At 43.5% G+C, this 26,221-nt stretch overlaps 1 protein-coding gene across 2 annotated transcripts in view; it reads right to left on the bottom strand.

Annotated features, from left to right (window-relative positions):
• Positions 1 to 26,221, bottom strand: part of SLC4A11 (solute carrier family 4 member 11) — a gene marked incomplete at its 5' end in the record, with an annotated part of 91,450 nt that overhangs the window by 21,217 nt on the left and 44,012 nt on the right. For both annotated transcript variants that reach the window (XM_080636380.1, XM_080636381.1), the window contains 6 exons: positions 230 to 362; positions 1,277 to 1,390; positions 2,140 to 2,265; positions 9,650 to 9,734; positions 15,448 to 15,651; positions 18,837 to 18,960. In XM_080636380.1, the coding sequence (XP_080492506.1) occupies positions 230 to 362; positions 1,277 to 1,390; positions 2,140 to 2,265; positions 9,650 to 9,734; positions 15,448 to 15,651; positions 18,837 to 18,960 (786 nt within the window). The remainder of the gene's footprint in view (positions 1 to 229; positions 363 to 1,276; positions 1,391 to 2,139; positions 2,266 to 9,649; positions 9,735 to 15,447; positions 15,652 to 18,836; positions 18,961 to 26,221) is intronic.

Below are 26,221 nucleotides of genomic sequence, written 5' to 3'. Positions count from 1 at the left end.
GCATTTACATGAAATTATACCGATTTTAGTTAAACTCCAACTCAGGAAACAAAACCCAGTGAATCTTTTAAGCGCTTCTTTCAAGCGGGAACAATAAGCTGAAATGATACTAGCCTCATCTCACAAAATACATTTTGCAGTAAGTTTGTAATTAAGGAGCTTGTGGAATGTATAATTTTTCCATTTGCTGAATAATCTGATCAAAATATGACTTCTTGAAAATAGCTACCTTTTAAAGAGCTTCATCAGAAGACTGAAATTAAAGAGAGAGTACATCACAAGGAAGAAGCTGTTCCACAGTCCAATCCAGGCATAGAAAGCACTGAAATCCAAGTTGTAGTCATCACAGATTCCTCGGATGACTGCAAAAGTGAAGCATTGACATGTCAGATTAAACTTCTGTTATTACTACCCTGTGATCACCATCTACTTAATGGCAAAAAGCACCATTTTCAAGACTTCACCCCAATGGACTTATGGCGGATACCACTAAAGGTCTGTTCTTATGCATCCAAGTGAACAGAGGATCAACCCAAACGTTTTACTTTTCCCCACGCCTTTCCTACACTAGAAACGGAAAGAAGCACTTGGAAAACTATTCTCTGCTCAAAGCATCTTTCCTAGGGATTAAGGCCACAAAATCAGCCCTTGGAATTTGCTCTCATTGACATTTCAGGATGCTGTTGATCAAGGTATCTCATACATGGTTTTGCACCACTGCGTTATGGACAAAACCTTATGTCTTAAACCTTTCAAGCTTTTCATAGCCTCTCTGATTGTTCCTAGATATTGAGTTTGCTCCTTCACACCTCTGGCTCAGTAATATCAGCCTGCAACTGCAACTACAAAGCTATTAACCACATCTTAACAGACAAATCAAAAAGCTCCCAAACTAACCCAACTTCACCCCCCATAAAAACTACCAAACCAAACAACAAGAAACATTTTGTTTCAGGCTCTTAGCATGAAGTTTGTTAAAGGCAGCCACATAAGAAAACCATTAGATGAAAAATATTTCCTCCCTTAAGCATTTCTTCTCATTGCTTCATCTCACAAGTGTTTTTTCTACACAGAATGATTCCTTTAGAAACCAACTTTAACTAAACCTAAATCAAATTCCTCCCCTTTCCCTCAGCACCAGAGGCATCCCTTTAACATTGATTTATTAAACAAATGCAACTAAAGCTCTAACAGGATTGTGAAGTTCTTGCACAAAGTCCCATTCCACCAAACCCAATCACACCAGTCCCATGACGTACATGTTTAATAGACTTACCATTAATGTAGAGTGCTAAAGGAGCTGTAGTTAGGAGTACAACTAGAGGCTGCCCTGAAAAGAGTGCATAAAGCAGCCCTCCAATACACTGGCCAACGATTGTCTTCTGCACATCTACAAGCAATTAGGAAGGAAGGAAACAAACAGGGTTTTAAACCAACACCTCCTTGAGCAAGGAGCACTCAGGAGGCATAGAAGCCAACCGCTAATGAGTAAGAGCAATGTTCAGAGGGTATAGAGGTAAGATTGTGAAAGCAAGAAGCGATCTTTTGCCAACAAACTTGAACCAGTAATTTAGGAGGCCATCAGGTTTCCAGATGTTAAACTATGAATGCTGGGGGTTTTATTGGATTTGGGGGTTTGGTTTCTTTTTTCCTCTCCTTTGTTTTGGTTTCTAGCACCTATTTTGAACAGCTATAAAAACATAACCAGTGTTTGTGGAGGCCTTCAGGACAAGATTTCAACTAAGACTCCTATGGACTCTAACAGCAGTATGAACTGCTTCAGGGCCACAACTGAGATAGAGCAAAGCATCATCTGCTGCAGCAGCGGTTTGGATACCGGCAATCACAATCAGATCAAAACCACAGGAGCTTGTACTAGGAAAAATGTGCAGATTACATAGTCATAAAGTGAGCATCATTTAAAAACACAGTAGCACGTATCTAAGTTCAGGTCAGATGATACTATCCAAAGTAGTGTTAATTTTTTCTAGTCTTCCAAGAAATAATCATGAACATACAATTAGAAAACCTTCAGTTACGGGGGTTTTCAGTAAAAACTATCACAACTTTTTGTGTCCAGAGCTACCCAGCTTGAATACATGGAATCCTATAACAGATGCACAAAACCGATAAACTTACCAATAACTCCTCGGGTATTTTCATCATTGAGTGACCCAAAAGCAATGGATGGAAGGAGGCAGGCAAAATACAGAAAGATCATAGTTGTGATGTATTTCCCTATAGCTTTGTTGTTTCCAATAATACCTAGTGCAAACCATAACAAAAGTCATGTTAGTACTGTCCATTTATAAAGCATTCAAACTCTAGTCAAGTCAGCCATATGTACCAATAAGTTCTTTTCATGTTGAAAGGCAGATATAGAAATTCAGTCCATACTTAGTCTTAAACATATAGGTAGGTCTTTAACATTTGATTTTGTATAACCACGCTCTTTTGTTCATCTGGGACCAGAAGGAAAAGCACCAGCATGCCACCAGTTTGCTTCAACTGGCATTCCTGGCATCATAAAAACAGGAAATACTGGAAACCTTTCATTCAGTTTTGCCAGCCCCAAAAGCTTGGAATAGGATCAAAGCAGAAACCATAAGTTCAGGTTTTATAAACCCTCTATCCCTACCTTTTTAATACCAATGTTATAGGTATTCTGGTCTATGCCCCTAATGAATTTCATGATGATCACTCATCTTCACAACTCACGCTGCCTTGGGCAGGAAAACATGAAGCGCTTCATTTTCCCTTAGGCAGAAATCTGAGGTTATAGGCTTGAATCAATAATATGCTATGCTGAGCCAATTAGTGCTAGCAGACTTACAAAAACAAATAGCACAAGAGGTCAGGAATGTATATGTTAAGAGTTTTGTCCTTAAAAAAAAAAAAAAAAAGAGCCTTTCTAAAAGAATGGCTTCTTTCTTTTCCATCCACTCACCCCCTCTCATCTCCATCGGAAAAAACACACCAGGCCAAAACAAAAGCAGCCAGAGAGAGAATTAAAGTGTCATAATATGAATTTAAGGGCCTCTGAAGTAGCTTCCCTTCCCTTTCCTGTTTTCAGGCTGATGTGCATCCCCCAGTGAGCTCATATCACACAAGAGAAAGGATGAGAGATGGCCACAGCTGATATTGCTTGAGGAGAACAGTTTTTCCACAGAACAGCCTCTTCAGAGAAAACCTTAAAGCAGCCTTCAAGCTGCTTGTGCCACCATCCTTGAGGGTGTTTCTGCTGTGAGACACTTGGATGAGATTGGAGTTGCCTAATTCCCCTTTCTGGAAGCCTCTTTAGCAGTTAACTCTCACACAGGCATCTGCTTCTAAGCTCTCAAAAGTCCATCTAAGCTTCTGCAAGCATCAGTCCCTTGCCAAGAGAGCTACAAGCTGCTGAGTTGAATCAGAGAAGGGAGGGCTTTGCATTAGAGGCTGTTGCTGCAACACAGAGAATCTGGACGTTGTCACAACAGACTAACTGTATCACTGGAATGAAATTTCAGTCAATGACTTTGGGATCTTATCTAACATCTGCTTTCTGCACCATTTGCTGTGCAGAGATAAGGAGAGGAGGAGGATGCAGAAACCAAAAATCAAAGATGATGTGTAATGAAAAGGCAGCCACATGGATAAAGGGACACCTTGTGATGGTTCCTGTTCACAGACACAAGAAACAGACAAAAATAGGACTTTTTGATGGTCAGCAGCCTCAAAATGAAGGGCAGGGGCTAAAACTTGACAAGAGACATCTCAAGCATGCAAATATGAGCCTGATCTTCCAAGAGTCATAGGACCAGCTGTTTCCAGGCAGATTCCTTTCAGTTTACTATGAAGATTCAGAAACCACAGACCACATTCCTGACCACTCTTGGCAACCACAGGGCCTGAAATCTTCTTCTTGCAGATGAAGCTTTCTCATGTGATCTCAAGTCCAATAGATGCAGGCTCCTGCCTCACACTCCAAAGTGCCTGAGACCCTGAGGGAAAAGGAAAGACTTGGCAGGGCAAACAGTGGATTGACTGGCAAATTTATATGTTAGAGATGGTCACGTCCTTGTTCAGAGGACTCTGTGCCACTCCAGAATACTACTTTTCGAACAAAGGAGACTTTCCAACATGAAAGGTCAGAGGCAATAATGCCTGAAAGCTTTGAAGCCATTCATAAGATGACAGGCAACCAGGACCAAAGAAACAACTCATAGTATGGAAAAGAAAAGCTCATTTGCAGAGCAGAGAAAGGTACATAAATGATGAGGTGCTTTCTAAAAACACTTTTCAGGTAGATAAACCATAGTATGAGAGGGCTGAAGGAAGGAAGAAGCCTTGAAGAGCATCACAAAAGCTCGTGCATGGCTTTTAGTTTCAGGTCCTATCTTTGCAATGCAAGCAGCAGGAGTCCTTCCTGACCAAGTGGGTCCTTCTGCCACATCATAGCTGGATGCAAGACTTCCTGTACAAAACAGTACTTTTGTCAGACCATAATCAGTCAGATGAGATCCAAGGAGCAAAGAATCCCTCCTGGTGGGCAGCAGAATTCATTTCATAATGGAGACAATAATTGAACATCCTCTTTCACAAACATGATTAATCACTTTAATTGCAGCTAAAACCATGATGAAATACAGCCTCATTGTACAGCACATTGTACAGATTCACCTGAAACAAGCACTAAAAATACAGTACTAACCACAATTTACCTTTTGCCTTTTTAAAGTCAACATCTGGCTAAACAGATTCAGGGTCTATTTGCAATCTAGGGACTGACATGTCTTCATTGAAAAGAAGGTGGGCTGCATTATGATGGCATTTCCTCTGCAGCAGGCTCATAAAGCCACTGAATAACGTGTCACTCCAACTGCACAATCTAAATGTGTAGCAGAGAAATCAACTCTGGGTCCAGCTGTGAAATCGGAGTAGCTGACTATTACAGAAGCAATCCTTTGAAATTCAGGTACATCTATGCATTGAAATGGGAGGCAATTATGTGCGTCAACATGACAGTTCTATTTCACTTGCTTACATTTCTGAAACGTCGTAGTTTTTAAAAGACAAGGTTAGAGTTGCAGGAAAAACTGAAGCAATGCTGGCCTCACTTTGCTTCATCAATAAGTTAACGGCCAAAAGACGCAAAGATTGGGACTAAAGCTCCTTAATCTACTAATTGTACATTTACTGGAGCAAAATTGAGAGAGATGAACGTTCCATGTGATGTCTATTAACACTCCTTCCCAATTCTCCGAAATATCCAGTGCAAAGCAAGTTTAATTACACTGATCTGCAGCACAGCGGTGAGGATGTATCTATTAAAGTCCTGATTTAAAAACATCACCTCTTAGTGCTAAAGCTCAGTAAGGATATCTGTTCACAGGTTTTGAGCCAAAAACCTCAAAGCATTACAAACTTCTGCTAATGCCCTTAAGCTGGGCTTTAACTTATGTTAATAGCTGCTAGATTCTGCCCAGCTTTCTGAAGATGAAGAGATCAATCTCCCCTGATGTCCTGTGAAGAGTAAATCACAGTACAATTAAGACTACGAACTGGAAAAGGAACTCCAGCCTTACTGGTTTTGGAGCAGAGAAGCCAAGCATGTTCTCAGACTAGAGAGCTATGAACAAACAAATCAAGGGCTCAGCTTTTGCTTATTTCTTTCAGCCCATCTGTCGTAAGGCCTCTTGGAAGGAAACATCCGCAGACAAAACAAGATATTTTTATGTATCTTTGATGTGTTCCCATTCACCATGAACAAAGAGAGAGACTTCAAAAGTAACCAGGTCATGATGACCCAGAGCAACCAACAAGTCTGTCTTCAACTGGCCACTGAACTGTTACATTCGGGTGATGCAATGAAGGGCTGCAAAGTGATGCAGGAGCTGCTCTATCGTCTAACCGAGGGCAGCAGAGGCACTGAAGGGAAAAAGCCTATATGCAATCCCTTTGTTCTTCTTCCTCCTTCAAGGATATAATCCAGCCAAACAAAGTGGTCAGTGAAATGAGGTGGGAGAGTCAGTGAAGGTTTTGCACATGCCACAGTCAATCCACAGCAGTTTAAGCTCTGTGCTATGGTAGACAACCAGCAAAACAAAATTTCCCTTTCACATCCCAGTTTTCCAGTGCCTTCAAGCCTTCCTTCTAAGCCTGCTCACATTACAGGGAGCTCTGGAGATCTTCCTCCTGAAAACCAGCACCATCAAATCCCAAGGATGCTGCCTTACTTGCAGGAGCTGGTCAGGGACCGTCCTCTGCAGGACCAAGGACAGGGAGGAATTCACATCTCCAGCTGAACCATTCACCCACCACATCCGTGTGTGCTGAGAACACAGGTCCAGGAAAACAGAGGGAAGCAGAATAAATCTCAGCTCTCCTCACTTCCCTTCACCTTCTCTCCCCAAGAGAGGAAGGGACACAACAGAACACAGCATGAAAGCTCACCATAAGAATCTCAGGCACATCAAATTTCCCCTCTGGCACTCCAGGCACTCCATTCATAAGTGCTTATTCCTCCATGTTGTAGCAGGAAATACACACTGAAGAGTAAGTGTAGCAGCTTTAAGGGCTTTCAGGAAACTCAGAGCTGAATCCAGGCAGAATTCCTTCCTCCATTCAAACCAGCCTCAACATGAAAAAATTCAGGAAGCTCCTAGAGTTTTTACTAAGTTTTAAAGACTAATAATACTGATACACACATATTTTGAGCCTACATGACAAGATCAGAATGAAGTTTGGTACAAGCTTTTTTTAAGGCAGAATCCCACAAAGAAAGGTTGTGGTCATTAAGAGGAAACTACATACCAAATGGTGTGAATCCTAAATTAAAAGGAAAATGATAGGTGTTCTTAGGCTCTGCATTGCCCAATTGTTCATCTTCAGATGCTCCCTCTGGAAGAAACCTATGACAAGCCATACTTATCACTAAAAGTTTAGCAAACTCTTCCTTGATCCTTTGCACATTCACTAGAATGCACAAGACTTCACAACCCAAAGCAAAGTAGACAAGTTCCTAATCTGCAGGTAAAAGAAATGAGAATGGTTTCTTTCTTTCCTCTCACAAATCATGATGTAAGGATAATTTAATGGCCAGACTTGTGCAATGTGTGAAGACCACCAATCCCACTGAAGTCCAACTCACCAAGCACTTGCTGGCTCTACAAAAGCCTTCTTATTTATCGCCCTGTTTATCTGTCTAACCCAAAACCCCGGGATGCTTCTCAGAGTGAGGATTTAGAGACTCCAACCATTGAAAAAGGCATCTTTGTATGTTAGAGCTCTTTGATGGTGCACGTGTGGTTGTCTGGAGTGCAGACACATTTGGATGGCTCAAATCCCCAATGTTCTGGTACGCTGCTGCTTTGAGATGGTCCAGGAATTTCACATTCCTGATCACCTTCAGTCTTGGTGGTTTATGGCAGATGCATTATGCTCCATCTGGTTTATATTCCATGCTGATCTTTAAAGAATTTATCTTAATTTCTGATTTCTGGGAAGAAATGGCATATACTAATATATATGTTTCTGGAAAATATCCTCCTTTCTCCTCATCCTATTTGAAAGAGCACAACTGCTCCTAAGGTGGACACTTCATACTTGAGCTGCAGTAGTTCTTGAGTTTCACTCCGCTTGTTTTTGTACTTTCTTGTCTCCAGACATTGTATAACAGTGCTTTGACACTTTTAATCCTATACCTGCATTTTATACCAAAATCAGTTTTTTTGAATGTTTGTAATGCTGGATTCTCACTATGACAGTGTTTTATCACTCAGGGCAGATGTATGATGTACCCAAGGGAACAATTATTTCAAGCTAGTCAATCCCAGCACCTTGTTTATGCCAAGCCTGATCTGCTATGCACATCAGTTCATTGAAAGCTTGTGGAGCTGGATATAGCTGACAGGCAGCTTGCAGAGGTTAATTTGGATGCATAGAGAGCCAAAACATAAGCTCTGAAATGCATTTCCAAATTTGTTGACAGCCAAAGTTGGCCACAGGACCATCATATGATGCTTTTGTGCTTGTGAACCTACTGTGCTCAGGACACCAACAGCCACAGCACATCTGCCATGGGTCCCTACAAGGTGTTTCTGCAGCACTTCTCTTCTGAAGTGCTTCAATATCCCTTTATAATGAAAGGTTAGCACTACAAAGCAACAGCCATAGAGATGAAGTGTCTTGAACCCACTCCAGAGGTGTCCAGATTAGCAGCATAAGTCCCCTGACACATCTGGTGCCAATGATGCACATGCTATTCTGTTTTGTCAGACTCCTTGTCCCCCCGCCTCCTCCCGAACATAGCCTCAAACCTCCCATGAATATAGTATTATCTTGACTTGAGACAGAGCCTACCCTCTTATCATCCCAAGCCTCCCGAGAATAGTTTCATCCCAGCAGTTACAAAGCACCTGGAGAAAGCATCCAGCACTCAACCACTGGGCTAAGCTAGCATCTCATCCCATTTTATTCTTTCCAGTAGAGTGGATATCACTAACTGCAAAACACACTGTGGTGGATGAAGCATTCCTAGCCAACAAAGCTGGATCTCTGTGGGAAGCAACTGCTTGGCACCTCCCCCAGACACATGCATCTCCTTCAGCCGAGAAGCCATCAGCTGATTCCTGTGTTTCTCTGCTGGTGGTGACCATCCTTGTTAAAATGTGGTGAAGGACACGCATCCATACCCTGCTCATGCTTGCTCTCAAGCTTAAGCAGCTGTGGAAGGTGGTTTTGCACTAGGAGACTTATCTACAAGATGGGGCTCAGACACACATCTTCTTTTCTTATGCCAACTCCAAGGGAGACAGCCTTCAGCAGAGGTGCAGTGGGGAAGGCTGGGACACTGTGTCTCAAGCTAAGAAGGATTTAAACAACAAGAAGGTGTCTGATAGAGCCCCAAGATTCTCCTTGCCAACACTTCATTTTATGGAAGCTTTCTGGGTTTGATACTTGAATATATTAACCAACTCTCCAATAAGCTATAAGAATTGAACATGTTTTGATGTCAGGCTGAGGCTGTATAATCATGGTCTGCCTTGAAGACTTTTCACAGCCTTTAAGAATCTCTGAAAGTGGAAGTTTGAAAGCAAAAAGGGAGAAAGTGACTCTTAAAACCATACAAGGCCATTGTTGGAGCTAGATAAAGCCTGAAACCTGAGGCTCAGTATAAACACTCCTGTGATCTGGCTACAACAGACAAGCTATATCCTGTCTTTAAAAGCACCGAGCTGAAGTTACCACAGCTCAGATGTTGTTTAAGCATTCTCAACTCCCCCAGCATCACCATAATTGCTATTGATGCTGGCTTGCAAAGACAGCAGTAAGGGTCTATTAGCCCAGAGCTGAGTAATTAGGTTGCAATGAGTTGATTTGTGTCTACACACGACAACAATCAATCCCTTTAATCGCTTCATTGCTTAATAAAAACTAAGATCCTCATCTACATACAGCCAGCATCTTCATTAAGGGAAGACTGCAAGACTCATCCATAGTGTGCCACACTGCCTAGTCACAGGCTTTAGTCAAAAGATGCTGTTAAATAAGGAGTTAGAGAGGTATTACACGTACCAAAGAACACATTCAATGCACACTGTAAACAGGACATCACATCACAAAAAATTCAAGATCGGGCCAATGCTTTCATAAACATTGGCCAACGTACCATCAGTGAAGTCCAAAGCGTACACTGGAAATCTTCGTGCAATGTCATCAGAAATCCCCTTGCCAACATTGAGAAACTCATGCAACTAAAGAAAGGAAGGAAGTGCTGTGTCAGTTGAAAGGCTCATGTATTGTTAAAGAGATTAACCTGCTGATTCAATACTGATAGGAGCAAAACTGGTCATTTTGAATAGGGCATTCAAATCTGATTTTGTAATGATCATAACAATAAACTCATTGCACTTCAGTTTATATCCTCGGAAGCATTGTGAAAGAGAAAAATCCCCCAGACCACCCTGTTTTCCTCCCTTCCTTCCCTTTTTCCCCTCCCATTCATGTCTGCTTTGCAGGTGAGGGAGCTGATGCACAGTGTGACTCACTGAAAACACCCTGGCCAAGAGCAGAATTAGACCTTGCATACCCTGGGGTTAAATATCAAGTCAGAGATGCCTTTCCCGTCCCTCTAGCAAGCTTCTTTCTCTTTAGATGCCACCACAAAAACTCTTCCCCCAAATCCAAGTAAAGCCTTTGAAGGGGGATCCCCAGCAAGTGTTCCCCTTCTTTGGTGTTGCCATGGGAAAAGGAGATCTCAAACAGATGTTCAAGGCAAGTTGGACAGAGCCTTGGTGTAGTGTGAGGAATCCCTGCCCATGGCAGGGGGCTGGAACTAGATGATCTTAAGGTCTTCTCCAACTCTAACTATTCTACGATTCTAAGGGAACTGTCTAGACCTCAAACTCCACCAAAAACTTGAATAGCTTCATATAACCAAGCCATAATTACTACCCATTGAAAGACAGTAGGATCACTGTAAAAAGGTTTCAAATACCCAACATCTTCCCTTTATTGCTGGTCTGGGGGCCTGCAAGGTGCAGTATGATTGTTTATCGGATATGATGCTTGCCACAGGCAATAAGGATCTTCTCAGAAGTATGTGACACCTGCTATTGACTTACAGCCTCCCAATTCTCACAACTACATCCTTACAGAAAGCACACAGAAAGCATCAGAATAGGCAACACTTGCAAATGAGGCACCTGTCAGTTTTTTTGCCCTGTTATCCTCAACTCAGAGAATACACTCTACTCTGAAAATCAAATGTACCTTTATACAGTGCTAATTACTCCAGCTGTCTTCTCTGAAACATCCCTTGTTTGTTGAAGAACTAGACACACAAGACTGATTACCTCTGTAAGGGTGGGAAAAGAAATCACACATCCAAAGTTTACATCAACAGATCATCTCAACGCAACATGGACATCTTCCTTTGGATGGTTTATGTGGAAACTGGTAACTACTGCTTTGGAAAGGACTCAACACTACAATGCTTGTTTAACAGCCTACACACATGCTCTTTCTCATGGGACTCACCTGCTTTGCAGCTCTTGGAAGATCAAACCCATAAGTAAAACACAGCAAGGAAACCTCTGCTTTAGAAGGAATACACCAGGCACAGCAGGCACTAATGCTTGGGGTACAAAAGATACCTTAGAGGACCAACTCCTGCATCTGTCACTGACATCTCATCTTTCAGCTACTTAAGTCAGTTCTGCTGCATTTTGCCAATGCACCTGTATTACTTTAAGACAGTTTCAACTCTCTAATCTGAACAGTCAGGATGAAAAGACAAACACCTGCATTTTAAGCATTTCTGAAAAAGCTAGGAGCTTAAAACTTATTTGGAGGCATATTTGGACATCAAAGCCATATGCACTTGAAAAGCAATTTAATTTCTACCCCCTAGAAAGAGATTCCAGAAGGCACGAGTCAGCCAGAGAATCACAATAGCTGTAATGACTAATATGTTTACTCATCTTGCTGCAGTGAGTACATGGAAAACAATGCTCGAGGTATCTCTTCTTGTGCAGAAGCCACAGGCTTGCTGCTGGCCTGGGGCTGAGTGTGGGGTGGGGAGGGAAGGGGCACTCATGAACAGTGCCTGTCCAAAGGCAGCAGTGAGTGTGCAGAAGGGAAAAGCACTGCCCAGCTTCTCGTCCTGCAAGGTACATTGAGGCAAATTTTGACAGAGGGGTGAGCCAATGAGTTATGTCTGAGATACCAAACACCTTCAATTAGAGGTTCCACTTAAATTTGAGAAGAAACTTCTTCTCAGTGAGGGTGATGGAACACTGGAGCAGGCTGCCCAGGGAGGTTATGGAGTCTCCTTCTGTGGAGACATTCAAAACTCGCCTGGACGCCTTCCTGTGTAACCACATCTAGGTGTTCCTGCTACGGCAGGGGGGATTGGACTAGATGATCTTTTGAGGTCCCTTCCAATTCCTAATGTTCTGTGATTCTGTGATTTATTGCTTGCACATGTGTGAGCTTAGTCAAGAGTTGGACATAGGGATGTCAAGCTAAACCTCATCTAAATATGGGGAAACCTGTTTCTTCTGTACAGCTAATCCTCCTCTTAACTTCCCTCTTTGTTCTACTAACCTCACACTTAACTTGGGTTACACTAAGTAGATAAAAGACCAAGTCTATTGACATCTGAAGTTACTGCTCTTTCTGGTTTTACTTTTATCCCCCAACCTATCCACCACGCATCCTCATTGCTCAACTCCACTCCAGACATGTTTCAGTCTGGCTTTTGCCTCCTGCCTTCTTCTTGCTCCCACCTTGTGAAGTTTCAAAAACCCTTGGGAAGGGCAGAGTTGACACTTCATTCTTGCCCCTTTTTGATCTGCTTCCTCATACACTCCAGTGATGGGAATTTCTTGGACTGCCATTCCCTGCTACCTCGTCCTTCAGTGGGTCACATTTGGCTTACTCATTGGCTTTCCACTCCTGTTCATAGTGGCACCTCTCTCATGCCCCTAGTGCCTTTTGATTTAACATCCTGTGTGGCCTTAACTAGGAGGCCAAAGCTGCATCCCCCACCAACACCAAGCTCAAGGCTCATTAGCTTTTAGGAGCCACAGCTTAGGTTCCCAACACCTAACCCTCCTTCACTCTCCTTATTCTCTTCTTCTGCAAGTCCTTCCAGTGCTTTGCCCATGCTGCTCCTAATACACAAGGGAGGAAAGAAGAGCGAAAGGACACACACAAAAAAGACCTAGAGAAAGTTCATTAATTTCCACTTGCCATTTTACGAATCCTTTCAAGTCTCTTCCTGTAAGTGACAATTGTTTGTGTTAGAGGAAGAGGCCAAGCCAGCACTTAGAATCATAGAATAAACCAGGTTGGAAAAGACCTTTAAGATCATCAAATCCAACCATTCCCTCCAGCACTGCCAAGGCCACCACTAACCCATGGCACTGAGGCCTCGTCTCCGTGGGCTGTGAACACTTGCAGGGACGGTGACTGCAGCCCTGCCCTGGGCAGCCTGTTCCAATGCCTGAGCACCCTTTGGGGCAGGAATTGTTCCTCAGCTCCATCTAAACCTGCCCTGGTGCAGCTTGAGGCCGGTTCCTCTTGTCCCATCCCTTGTTCCTTGGGAGCAGAGCCCAACCCCTCCTGGCTCCATCCTCCTCTCAGGCACTTGTAGGGAGCCATCAGGTCCCCCCTGAGCCTTCTCTTCTCCAGACTGAACCCCCCAGGTCCCTCAGCCCTTCCCCATCACACTGTGCTCCAGGCCCTGCACCAGCTCCCCTGCCCTCTCTGGAGCTGCTCCAGCACCTCTTAACAGCAGTTACAAAGTCAAACAGAAAACACCTGTTCCAATACCACTCACTCTTCCTCAATCCTCCCCTAAAGTATTGGGGGGCTGCACAACTATTTTACATAGACCAGGGACACACACTATCCTCCCTCCTGCTGATGCTAAGCAAGTATAGCCCAGCCCTCTTAGCAAATCCACACAGGTGTCAAACGGACACAAAAATCACAGCCAGAAAGCATCACAACTGTCAGAGGCTCCTCCATGAGCAAAATCACAATTAAATGCCTCAGTAAACAAGAGGATTTCAGGCTGACTTAATTATGACTGAGTCTGTAGACTTCCCTAAACAGTCCTCAGACATGAGCCAAAGCAAACTGACTGTGCTGGAAGCACAGCATGGTATGCAACTGTCATGTCTTCCTCAGCATTTCAGCAGAGGTAAAAAATGAGCACTAGCAAAAACCCCACAATCAGAGCATTTGAGGCCCATTTTTCCCCCATTACTTCAGGACCAATGGTGGAAAAGATCTGTAGGAGGCAGACTTTTATGCTACCAAGAGACTACCCTCCTGGTCCCTCCTTAGGGCTCACTTGTAATAATACAGTGGCTCTGGCTTAGGGTATTTATTTCACTGGGGGTTGAAATTACACCCCTGGTCTCATATGAGTTTGTGCTCATATTAAATGCTTCCTTTTAGAAGGCTATTGCACAGGGCAGGCAGAAGGGGAGGAGATGCTGGAGATGGCTCTCATAGGAACTGAGGAACACAGGCTGTGATCTCCAATCAGCCTCACTTCTCCAGGCAGATCTTTGCTTGCCAGAAAAATAAATCCTCACACCAGCTCTTAAGGTCTATGCTGGCAAGGTGGGGTGGAGGACAACTTCTTCCAAGAGACATAAGAAAGCAGAGTTACTACTAACACAGGCTGTGTCTCCTGAGAGCTGCTTCAAAAATAGCCGTTTACCTAATCCAGACCAAGAATGATCAATGCCAAGAGCAAGCACTAAAGAAACAAGTGTCACTATCTACAGCACTGGCTTAGAACCATCTTGCCCAGCAAGGCAGGTAGGAACCACCACTTGTCAGGGCCAGCATCTACCAGCTCAGCGATGCATCCAGCCCTCCTGCTCACCAAACCAGAAAATCCTCTACAGGATTGTTTTAGCAGAAGACAGAGCCAGACACTTCCACTGCTACAACAAAAGCTCCTTTGAAAGACCAAGTGTCAAGGGTTAAGCCTGCTTTACCTAAATTACACCTCAGCAGCTACTCTGAACACTACCACTCTGCACAACGTAGGTTCAAAGAGGGTTTCCGGACTTGTTCTGCAATGTTAAGAGCAGGTATGGGGTGTAAGAAAGTTCAAAGCACGACCTATAAGCAAGGGGATTCTGCAGGAAAAACATGAGCTTTGCTTATTTCCAGATGTGCAGATCAAAAACCCAGGGGGAAGGTAAAAAGAAGCGGTAGTTAACCAGCTTCTGCACTGCAGGCAACCCAAAGCTTTAAGGTTATTTGTAATTCAGGGACAGGAGCAGCAGGCTAGAGATGGCACAGTTTGTTTTTCAGGTATGCTGTCTGCTTAAAGAATGAATTTCTGAGCGGAAAAACAAAGCAATGACCAACACACAGGAAATTCCAGGAAAAAAAAGCAGGGTTACAGCATTTCCCTCGTACTTTAAAGTACGGAGCAAGTAATGTTTTACAGAGCTACAGATCAAACAGCGAGAAGTCAGGCCAAATACTGACAGGCAACTTTTAAGTGAAATTACTATGCAGAGATGGCCAAGAAGTCTTTTGGCTGTGGAAAAGACAAGCAGCAGTTTCCTTCAGAGACTGCTGATTCTAAGGATTAAGTACCTTGGACTGACAATATGCAGTGATCCATTAATCCCACCCTTGACTAAGCATCTGGAATCAAAGTCTTGTAACCATTTCAACCCCCTACTGTTCTGCATCCCTTCAGCACCTGCCTCTTTGAAGTGGGTTTTCTCTTTTAGATTTACAGTAGGAGCTAAGGAAGGTGGACCTAGACACAGAAGCAGCGTGTAGAAAGCTCAGTGCTGACAGCTTGCTAAGGGAGCCCAGTGGATGCAAGCAGCCCAAGTGCTTCATCCTCTTATCCAACCTCCTTGCATTTACGCACTTGGACATCCTTGAAGCACGGGCAGGGCAGATGTTGGCCAGCCTTACCTTGAGTGGCTTAGAGCCGTGCGACTTGTGCCCATCGCTTATCGAAGGTCTTTGATTCACCACCGTCAATAAGTGGCGTTGGTGGACTAAGGCTTCCTTGAACTCCTCTTCTGTTTTGGTTTCTAAGAGCTTCTGCCGAAAGGTTATGTCTGAAAACATTGTGGCAAAGGTCCTGCCCACTTCTGTGGCTGTTTTGGTACTTTTCTGAACAGGAAAAAGAAAAAAAGACAGAAAAAACCACTTGCAAAACTATTTCCTTTCACTTCTGTAACGTAAACCCACTGATTTACCCCACTGGGCAAGCTGCTTGGCTTCCAGAACCTGAGACACCCAGTGGAAAAGGGTACACGTGGCGGCTGTTGCAAACAAACACACCAGCCACAGAAGGATCCTGTGAATTCATCAACATACAGAAGCACTGATCCATCTTACCTGATCAACTTCCCAGGACTGATCCAAATCTGAATTGTGCTAAACATGCATTTTATCCCTGGTTTCCCTTCCAAGCTGCTAAGACTAAACAAAGAGTCTTTACTATCCCCTCCAGCATCTCAGCATACCACTACTAGGGTGGAAAGATGCTGTAAGTCAAGGCTCCTGCAGGTAAAAGTGTCCTGGTATCTTTTCTGTAAGACTGAGATTATTGTGCGTATCTGCTTCATCAGCTTCCCATTTTTGGGGCATTAAAACCCAATTCAGCTGGCCTCTCTGGGGCACTTCTGGCAGCACATGCGGAGATTTAGAGCTGTCAGCTGAAATAACTACTCTCACATAGGAAAGCATAAGAAAGAAGCAGCTGAGCATGCAGATGAGCTGCCCTATCTTCATTAAATGCTTGGAAAGGACAGGAGACTTGTAAACACAAAAGAGGAACAAGTGCTATGTGCAGGTTTCAACCTTTCCGTGAGCCACAGACCTGATCTTTGACGATTCAGCTTCAACAGTATCCAAGCCTGCTTTCTTAGTGCTCCAAGCACATTGGTAATTAGACACAAAGGAACAGCAAAGGAGAGTGAGCTCCCCATCCCTGCACAAACCCACCAAATCCAAAGCTCCACATCCCTGACCTGCTCAACTGCTTGTACCACTTTGTTCAGGACAGATACTTGCCAAGGCAAAGTTACGTAGAACCGTAGCTTGTTAAGAGCTCCTCTTGATGCAAAGTTTTAACCCATCTGCCTTAGCTATGCTCAACACTCACCACGCAGCAACTGCCAAAGACACCCAAACAACCACCCTCCTTTGGACAGCCTCCAACCTCCTCGCAGTACTGTGAAAACTAGTAGTGAGCATGTGTGATTGATCTGAATTAGTCTGCATGATTCATAACAAAGCAGATGAACAAACTCTTCATGAACACAACCAAATAATTCATTGTTGCTTGATGGAGACAGCATGGACATGTGGGTGGCACTGCACTAATTCCAGAGGCATCACTAACACTACACTTCCTCATCACTCACACTGCCCTGCCTCCCCCTCTCCTCCATCACCCTCTCTTCATGACAGAGAATATCCCTTCAGGGATTGGTAGGACACGTTCAACTTCACTTTTTAGGGCACGGTTTGGATTCAGACAATCTGCTCTGGGAGCAGAAATCGTAAGCTTGGTTCTTTCGGCCTGGATTTCCCATCACAGGGCAGTCTTCTCCTTTCACCTCTAAGCAGTGGCCTTTGGGCTGAATGCTGCAAGCAGTTACCCCAAGCTTCCCAATGCTGCTCTCCCTTTCTTTGCTTTCCAAGAGAGAAAGAGCACAAGAACAAGTTTTTTTCCATTCTCCACATTAGAGAAGGCCAAGGATCTGGATTCCTTAGCACAACAGATGCCCATTTTCTGGGCTTTTTTTTTTCCTCTCCCTAAGCAAGGCTCATTTCATCTGTTACTGTCAGCAGGTTAATTATTTTAACTGCTGTACCAGAAATGCGTACTTAGAGCTGGCTTAGATAAATTCATTTAAAATAAAAAGCATATTGGCAACTGCAGCTCTGCTTGGCCTCCACTCCCTTCCCTTAATTTGATGCTGTCCACTGGAAATGCAAACTTCAAGGCTACAAGCGGATGCAGAGCTGTTTGCTGGGTGCTTTGCATGTAGCTGGCCGGAGATAAGCAAACTGCCATACAATGAAAGAGAGATCAATGCAATTGCACACGGATTCAGTTGTTTCCCTGCTGCTTTTCATAAGGAACATCAATATGTTTTCAGCCTGTTGGGTTTGAGGTCTATGCCAAAAGCATTGAACTGCTCAGTTGGGAGAAATCTGCCAAAAATCCTGGGAAATAAGGAAACACCAGTATTTCCATTTAAACTAGGGTGGTGGTGGAGGGGTAGAGGAGACGGACCAGACTAGAAGGTCCCAAGGTCACACAGACAGCACTGAAGAGCAGGAAACTGAATCAGGATGTGTCCTGTTCCAGACAAGGTCTCCAACCCCTCCAGCACCTCCCAGAAGCACAGACCCAGTAGCCCAAGGTGTAAACAGCCAGCTTAAATGTGAAAAGGTCTTGAGCTTTGAACCATTCAACCATTAGCTAGAAGAACACATTATCTTGATCAAGCCAGGGCTTTCTAGGAAGACAGGATGGTGATCCTCAATTAACCTTGATGCCCCCCCCATGATATTACAGTAAATGTAATAACATGCTATTTGTTGGAGTTGTCTACACTAAAGAACCAGTACATTTGGTCAAGTATTAACCTTCCTGCTTTGACTGCCAAAAGCTACGAAAGCACGTCCCAATGGGCCTCAGGACAGTCTGACCTTACAAGCATCCCAGCCCCCAAATAGTCTTGCCCATACTGTAACAGCGATCACGAAATTACATCTTCCTCTTGGTTACATCAGTCCATCTGCAACTGCTGCAATCACATCTGCAGCATGACTCAGTATTCCATCAAGACAGCTTGCTGGGAAGCAACCCCGATCTTTGCAATGGGGTATCGGCTGCAGACCCACAGGCATGGCTTTAACCAGGAATGGCACTCCTCACCTCAAAGTAGTAGCTAAACTGGTAAAGCTGGAGGGGTGAATCTATGGACTTACACATGCATCACAGCATGCAAAAAGTGTATTATCTGTGGAGTAAAGCATGCATCTCTGTAGCTCTAGCAAAAAGTATATGGAGACTAAGACACATTTGATCTGTAATGTTTTCCTCCCAGCCAGGCTAGAGGCTATTCTTTGGGATGAGACTAGGATGCAGCTGACTAATCTACCCCTCACAAACACAGTATAAATCATCTTGACAGCTACTGAGATGATCTCGGGCTTTTTCACATCCCCTTGTGTTTAAAAGAATAATATGTTGTCATTAACCCTATGGGACCAAGGAAAAGCAATCTTGGGAGAACACTCTGAAGCACCAGAGTAAACGCAAACACAATACTCACCATTTTCGGAGGAGCCAGGACTAATATCACAAATCTCACTTCGCAGGAGTTTTCACCCCAATTCTGAGGCCTCTCCAGGCGGCTGATGCAAACGTGACGGCGCTGTAGGGACTTTATAGTGCAACTGTCAAGGAAGATGGCAATGTTATACTTGGCTCTATGACACACAGAATCACAGAATCAACCAGGTTGGAAGAGACCTTTAAGATGATCAAGTCCAACCATTACTCCAGCACTGCCAAAGCCACCACTAACCCATGTCACTGAAGGCCTCATCTACACAGTTTGTGAACACTTCCAGAGATGGTGACTCCACCACTGCCTCGGGCAGCCTGTTCCAACACCTGAGCACCCTCTTCATGAAGAGATTGTTCCTAATATCCAATCTAAACCTCCCCTGGCACAGTTTGAGGCTATTGCCTCTTGGCCTGTCACTTGGGAGAAGAGACCATGGCATGGTCTTTCCAACATTTACACACACATTTCAACTTTAAGAAACACCAGATGTTGTTGGTTGTTAAAGGGTCTCTTAATTCTCAATACGGTGCCTTTAAGTTACTATCAGCCCAATTCTAACTCTTGTATAAATTTACATCTATGTTTTATGGGAAATAACTTTCAAGATTTCAGTCTTCCTTCTTCTCCATCTGCTTTTTAATAGCCAAGAAATCAAAAGGTAGAGAGTGCAACATACCTAGTACTTGCAGTGCTACAGAAGCTTCTACAGAAAAGCCCTCTTCGAAACAACCACCGCCTACATTATTGGAAAGCAGTTTACACTTCATTTCATTTCACCTCATCTCCCAAAGTGCTTTTGGAGACATCAAGGCAAGGTGCCAAACCAACATATTTCCGCTTTCGCCTTGGGCTGCTCTCCCTGTTGGAATGGTTTTCCCTCTTTGCTCTCAGCTGTTATTTTTTCCCTTTCTGGTCCAGGTGAGTTATAGAAACCAAGCTGACCTCCTTGCTCAGGATCTACAGAGGCTGTAACAGGCAGGATTACTGCTCAGAGGGAAAACCTTGGATTCGATCCAGCCAGCCCTACTGGATGCTATGGCTGTTTGACTCCCTTTACAAAGACTAGCAACAAGTTGAAATAAACACAAAGCATCTTTGGATGCTGTAAAAGAGCAGAATGGGATATTTAAACAGAGCTGTGATCTGAATAGCCATCATTTTTCCAGCTGGGAAACTCTGGTTAAGCAGCAAAGTAGCTTGGTGCAGTTGGCAGTTGCAGGAGGTAGCTGACACCAGCCTAGACTGCAACTCTGTTCCCATTAAAGCCACCTACTACTTCCCAACTCCTCTGAAAAGCACTGGTAAAACATGTACACAGGGTTTGCCTGTTGACATGAAAGAGGTATAGAAGTGTGTTTTCCTACCTCAGAGTGAATTTCCCCCTTTTTTTTTCCTGGTTCAAAGTCACTTTGACTGCTTGCTCCATTTTATTCACCTAGCAAGCACCTATCTCAGTCCTCTGTGACAGGAGGATTCATCTCTCCTTTAACTTCTCTCCTGCAATCCTAGCCCTTTCAACATGTATCCTCACACCCATGCACCCAGAAGGCAGTTGCAGTAATGACTCTTGAAGAGATAAAGAGGCATCTCGTTGGCTGGAGATGTACTCATCAGGAGCACATTGTATTTTCTATTCAGTTCTTAATAATTTGCATGCAAAAATCACACCACCAAGTGTTTTCTTATTGACTTCCTGATCACAGATTGGAAGCAGCCTACTTACACAAATTAATCTGACAAAGGCACTTGTCAGAGAACAACCGAACAGCTTAATTAGAACAATATAGGTCATGAGTAAAGATGACAGTATTTCATTTATTTCTCAACTCTCCTCCATCACAGTCCCTTGTGCTTTTTCTACTTGAATCAGCTTTGGAAAAGAGAAAGATTAAAGTAGGTCCTAAGGTTAGGAGTCAATCTCTTCTAAAGTAATTGGAAACAGAGTGTAAGCTATCTTCTTGACTAAACCCATAGTTTGGATCTGCAACAACCCTTGTCCTTCCCTCCCAAGGGATCAAATGAGCACAGACAACACTATTTCACAAGCAAATCAAAGCTCTTAGTAGCAATCCTGCTGTGGCTGGACAGCACACAAGTCTCCTTGTGTTTTATTTCAACAAGTCAATGGGGAAGGTGCATGAACTCCGGGCTTTAGACGAGATAAGAACCTTCAAGTTCTCTCACCTTCAGCCACCTGGTCACCAACAGTGAATGGTTAATACACCATGAGCAAACATTACCCTTGTATTTTTAGCTCAGTTCTCAGCATTTTCACACCTCTGCTGTTGAATTCATCTATTTGTTTTGAAAAGGAAGCCTTTTTGGGCACTCTGAGCATCACCTCTATTCCTGAGATGGCCAGAAGCAGATATCAGATACCTACTGCTCACAGAGCCGTACTAACTTCACTTAGCTGTACTGCACTTCCCAGACATCATCCCTTTCCTACCATGTATTTACCCTAGCAAGAAACTACCGATATACAAAGTATGGCCAGAGAAGACTTATTACAGGGCAAGGGCTGATCGCACCAGCACATGCCCCGGTGCCTGAAGTGGGGCAGGATACCAAGCTGTGCACACGACAGTAAGTTTATGTATGTGTTGTGGAGGTACAAGTTATTGCCAGCCATCTCTTGGCAGTGCTTCTTAGCACTGCCTGCTCTCACCCAATTTGAGTAAATCTAAGAACAGAAACCTCACAAAACCCAGTGTTCAACTCTTCCTACCTGAGGCAGGAAAGCCACTGTGCAAGAGCCCTGATCCTCAAGCTACAACACATGAAGTCATGCTGCAATTTAGCAAGTTATTTGGAAAAATCTATTACATAGTGCAATAATGAAGCAAGCCACATATTCTTCTGTAGCTAGTTTTCTCCCTGAAGTGACAGGGTTATGTTCCAGCACTCGTAACTAGTCCCTAAGGCTGTGCTCTCCAGAAATGACAGTCCTGCCAACAGTGCCAGTCCACAGGGCTACACCACAGTTCAGTTCAGTAACTTCTTGGGTATGGAAGGGAAAACTTGACTCCAAAAGGCTGCTCTTTGTTACTGGATTTCTTTCACATACAACCTAATTTTCCTGGCAGCTAAGCCAAAACCTTGTGTTTCAATGAATCAGGACTCCACTTTTTCCTTTGCTGGAGGGACTGGGAAAGTGTGCAACAAGAGGATCTCGCCGCACTTAAGCAGTACTGGAAGATTTAGCAACACTGAGCACGTTTATAAGACTCCAAGAAACCCACTGTCATCATTACTCATTTTTATCTGAAGTAGTTTTATCTACAGTGCTGGAGTTTGAAACTTCTCACACCTATGAGGCAGTTCCTTCCAACTCTTCTGTGAGGAGCTCTATTGACACCAACACATGCATCTGAATGCCAGCATCACTTACTCCAGTAAAGCTGGTGGACCAGCAGCCTAGTTCAAGTCTATGTATGGACACAACATAAGTCAATAATACTTTTATAAATCAGGCTGAGTTGGCTTAGTGAGGCTAAATCAGAGTAAAACCAGATTTAAACAGATGCCACAGAGAAGTTCTGATGCACTTAAGCACTGCTGCAAGAAGAGGAGCAGCAGCAGTGCCTGTGTACAGAATCCAGCCTCATCTTCACTAAGCCTGGTCTCCCTCTGTTATTTCCATTTATTTAGGGCAAAAAAGGTGTCTCGGTACTTTCAGTGCAAGGACAAGTCACTTTTGCACATGCACCATTCAGCATCTCAAGCTTTCTTTCAAATCTGAGCCATTATTTAGCTGACTCAAATCACAGTCTCTGGTGTAGCACTTAGAGCTCCCACTTTTCTTTCTATTCCAGAATCCAGAAACAAATATAATACAACCCAAACTGCAGACCCTACTAGACTTGTGCAAATATTTGTAAAGCACAAAAAGAAATAAAGTTATTTGGTTCACATAGGGAAATCCCACGTTATGCAAGAGTGCAGGTAAAACTCAGCACAGCTCAGGCCAAGAAGAGAGTCACTTTCAAAGTGAAGCAACTTATTTCAAGTAGCACTTAAGTAAATTCCTACTAGGAAAAAAGAAGTAATAATCTGAAGGATAAATAGCCAAAGCTCCCAAAAGCTTACAAACTAGCAAGACATTTTCAGCTGACTCTAAATCAAGTCTGGTTTGGCCAAAGTCTCCAAGTTCCCTTTTGGTTTGGTTTGAGCTAAATTTGATTCCCTTTTGGTTTGGCCTGAAAGCTGAAAAAAATCTATTCTCACCAAGTATTAGTCACACAAGGCAAAGCTGGGCTATGATTTAATGAGATGCCAGGTTGTGTTCTCAGCAATTTTATCTTGATCCTCCAATAACTGAGCTCATAAAAAGGGCATTTAAGTTACAGCACTCATTCTGCTTTGCTGTGCTCCTCTCATTCCAGGCTGTGTATCTAGCAGCACTGAGTGTGGCACTCTGATGGTGAGAACTGGCAATGCTTCACCAAAATCACTGATACACCGAGTCACGCATGCTGCAGGTCTGCCCCACACCCAAGATGTTATCAGAGTAATAACACATTTCCCAACCAAATCATCAAAAGGGTCAAACTATGGAGACCCAAGAGAAACAGAAACCCTCTTTAAACAGGGCAAGAAAGGAAGTTAATTCAGAAACAAACGATCCCCTGCAGTAAGAAAAAGTGCCCAGCAGAGGTAATCAGCTAGCCAGCCTTTTCCTGTACTGATGCAGAACAACAATGACACTTCTTGTTCTCATCCACTGCGCATAAATCTTCCTCCGTGGAGCAGCTCCAGGCACAAATGTTCAGAAACCAGAATTTGCAAGTGAGGAATGAAGCTGTGACCAGCAAGCCAGCTCACCCGCAGCTTGGCACAGAGCTGGTACAGCAGCAAAGTTGCTCCAAGCTGGATCATTTTGGACTGGTAAATGCATTTTGCTGGGCTCCAGAAAGACCCATCCTCTCTAGTAGTTAATCTCTCTAGGGGAAAGTGTCTCCTATGGGTCAACGCATAAGAAGACATCTCCTCCTCTCTGTACAGATGCTGCAGGCAGTGAAACAAGTCATCCTTCTCTCCAACAGATCCTCCCGGGGATCCATATTCCATATTGAATTTGAGAACACCTTTTCCTAATGCAGCACCTGCAAGAGCTTCAGCTCTCCAGCATAACCTGTAAGAGCCCAGTAAGGGTGGGCCAGGCACTTAAAAGGAAATAAATCAGTTCTTTGAACCCAAAGAACACTTCAGATAGATGATGGTGATAAATTTTGGAGAAGAGGCTCTTGTAAACAAGACTCCATGTTTTGTAATCATAAATCTGAAGGACAATATTTGTTTTAAGCAGCTGAACTGTTTAATTTCCCATAGCACCCGATTTAGCTCTTTGAAAGAGGGGGCAATATTCTGAGGAATACACAATAACTGAAGGACCTCTACTTGAAATCTATTCAACATCTAAATCAGAAGGAACATGGCTTTTCCATAGACCCACAAATCTCTAGGTCTACACAAATCCTTAAAACCTGAAACAGGCTTTGCATTACTTATGTTACAAATGGATCTCTCTACAAGTTTCAGACAACCATCATGCATTAAATCTGAGAAGTTACTACCCAAAAGTTACTCTATTTGGCCAGCAGTGTTGCTTGATATTCAACATAACCTTGCAATACCTGCTTTTGAAATGCTACCTGGGTTTTTCTGAGTTAAACTCCTCCACATGAATCCCTACAATGACATGCTATACGAGAGCAAGCAATTTTATAGCAACACAGAGCACACAAACCACTAAACCACTCTTTGCTTGAAGAAAGGCTTTTTTCCCTCTCTTTTGCCTGTTAAAATAGCTTCAGCAAATCAGTTTAATGCACTGAAAATACGTCCTTCACCAATCCATGTGCCTCAGCAACACAGCTAAAGGATACTGCTCTTCAACTGCTCAATTCAGACTATGGAGCAGCTTGCTTTCTTGTTTGTCCAAGGATTCAGCTTTGGAAGAAAGCAATTGTATGTATCTCCTGGAGAGAAGAATATAGCCTGGAAGTTGTGATGCCTGGGGAATTCCACTCAGCTCAGGGAGCATTTGTTCAATAACCCATACAGCTGGTGTTTCTCCTAGAGGACTTCAAGGAGACATCCACCAGCAGTCAGTCAAAAGCTACCTTAACATTCTTAGCATTAGGTTTCATTCATTAGAAGTGAAAAAAATAGTTTAAAATAGGCATTTGCATCTTTATATGTCAGAGAGTGAAAAAAGCAATTAGGTGTGATAGGGCTTAGCTTGTGATGAAAGCTACTTCCCCATATACTCTCCCCATTGGATAAGGGTAGAGGCCTTCACTGGGCTTTTTGAGCTACAAAACTGTGCAATACCAAAACCAATAGCTTTCACAAGGGCTTCGTCCCCACTTTTCATGATCCAGGCATGTAAAGCATCCAGTTTAACTGCTCCAGACTCTGGATCATGGTAGGTCTGGGTGGTCCATAGGGAACTCTGAGCACCCTCTTATTAATACATCTACCTGCAGCAATCACTGCATGCTGGAGGGGCATCAAAGTACATTCCTAGGCTCCTATTAACAGCAGAGCTTCCTCATGCTAAATAACTGAGTAAGTCTGAGGATAACAGTTCAGCACTTCCCATTCTGGGACAGATCTGGTTATCCCTCATCCCAGGTTCTCTAATGAAACAATCAACCAGTAACTTCACAGTGGAACAGCAAGAGATCTCTATGACAGCTCGTGTCTTTGCTGTTCTGGCAAATATCATGAGTAGGAGAAAGAAAGAATTGTGTCCATAGTTTCCAAGGTAAGAGATCACGTCCTTGACTGATGAAGATAACTTGTACTCTGAAGTTTGTTACTAATCTGTAACTCTGAAGTTTGCTTTCCAGTTAGGAAACCATGATGTACACAAATACATAGCAATTCTTCCCAAACTGAATACTGTGGGTTAGCGGGGCACGCAGGACTGTGCTACAATCTCAGCTACATGGAATTCCACTAAAGGAGTCTCAAGGTTTCCATAAACTTATGTTCCCTGGTATGGCTTCAGCGAGAGCAGGTTTTGGTCATTCCTGACAAAAAAAGCCTATTGTGGGTCAGAAGCCAGTTGTTTCCCTAGACTTCAGTGGAACATTCAAACCTTGAGATCTTCAATTCCTCAACAGTTTGTTCTGTCATGTGGCTATAAGCCCAGATCCATATAGCACATCTGACCTTGCTGGTGGTTCAATAGACCTGAAACCATCAGGAAAGAACCAATTCCAACAGAAGCAGAACAGCTATTTCACCCTTGGTTTTCCCCATCGCTCTTCCCACTGAAGATAACTCAAAGGGCAGCCCTTTCTCCAGCACAGAAGAGAGAGGGAACCAAAGTGTCATGTCCTTTAGGAATGGTCTTT

Source organism: Psittacula echo (assembly GCF_963264785.1).
Source record: "Psittacula echo genome assembly, chromosome: 1".
NCBI classification, from domain to species: domain Eukaryota; kingdom Metazoa; phylum Chordata; class Aves; order Psittaciformes; family Psittacidae; genus Psittacula; species Psittacula echo.
Note: the sequence above shows the minus strand (reverse complement) of the source record. Positions and strands in the feature narration are given on the sequence as shown.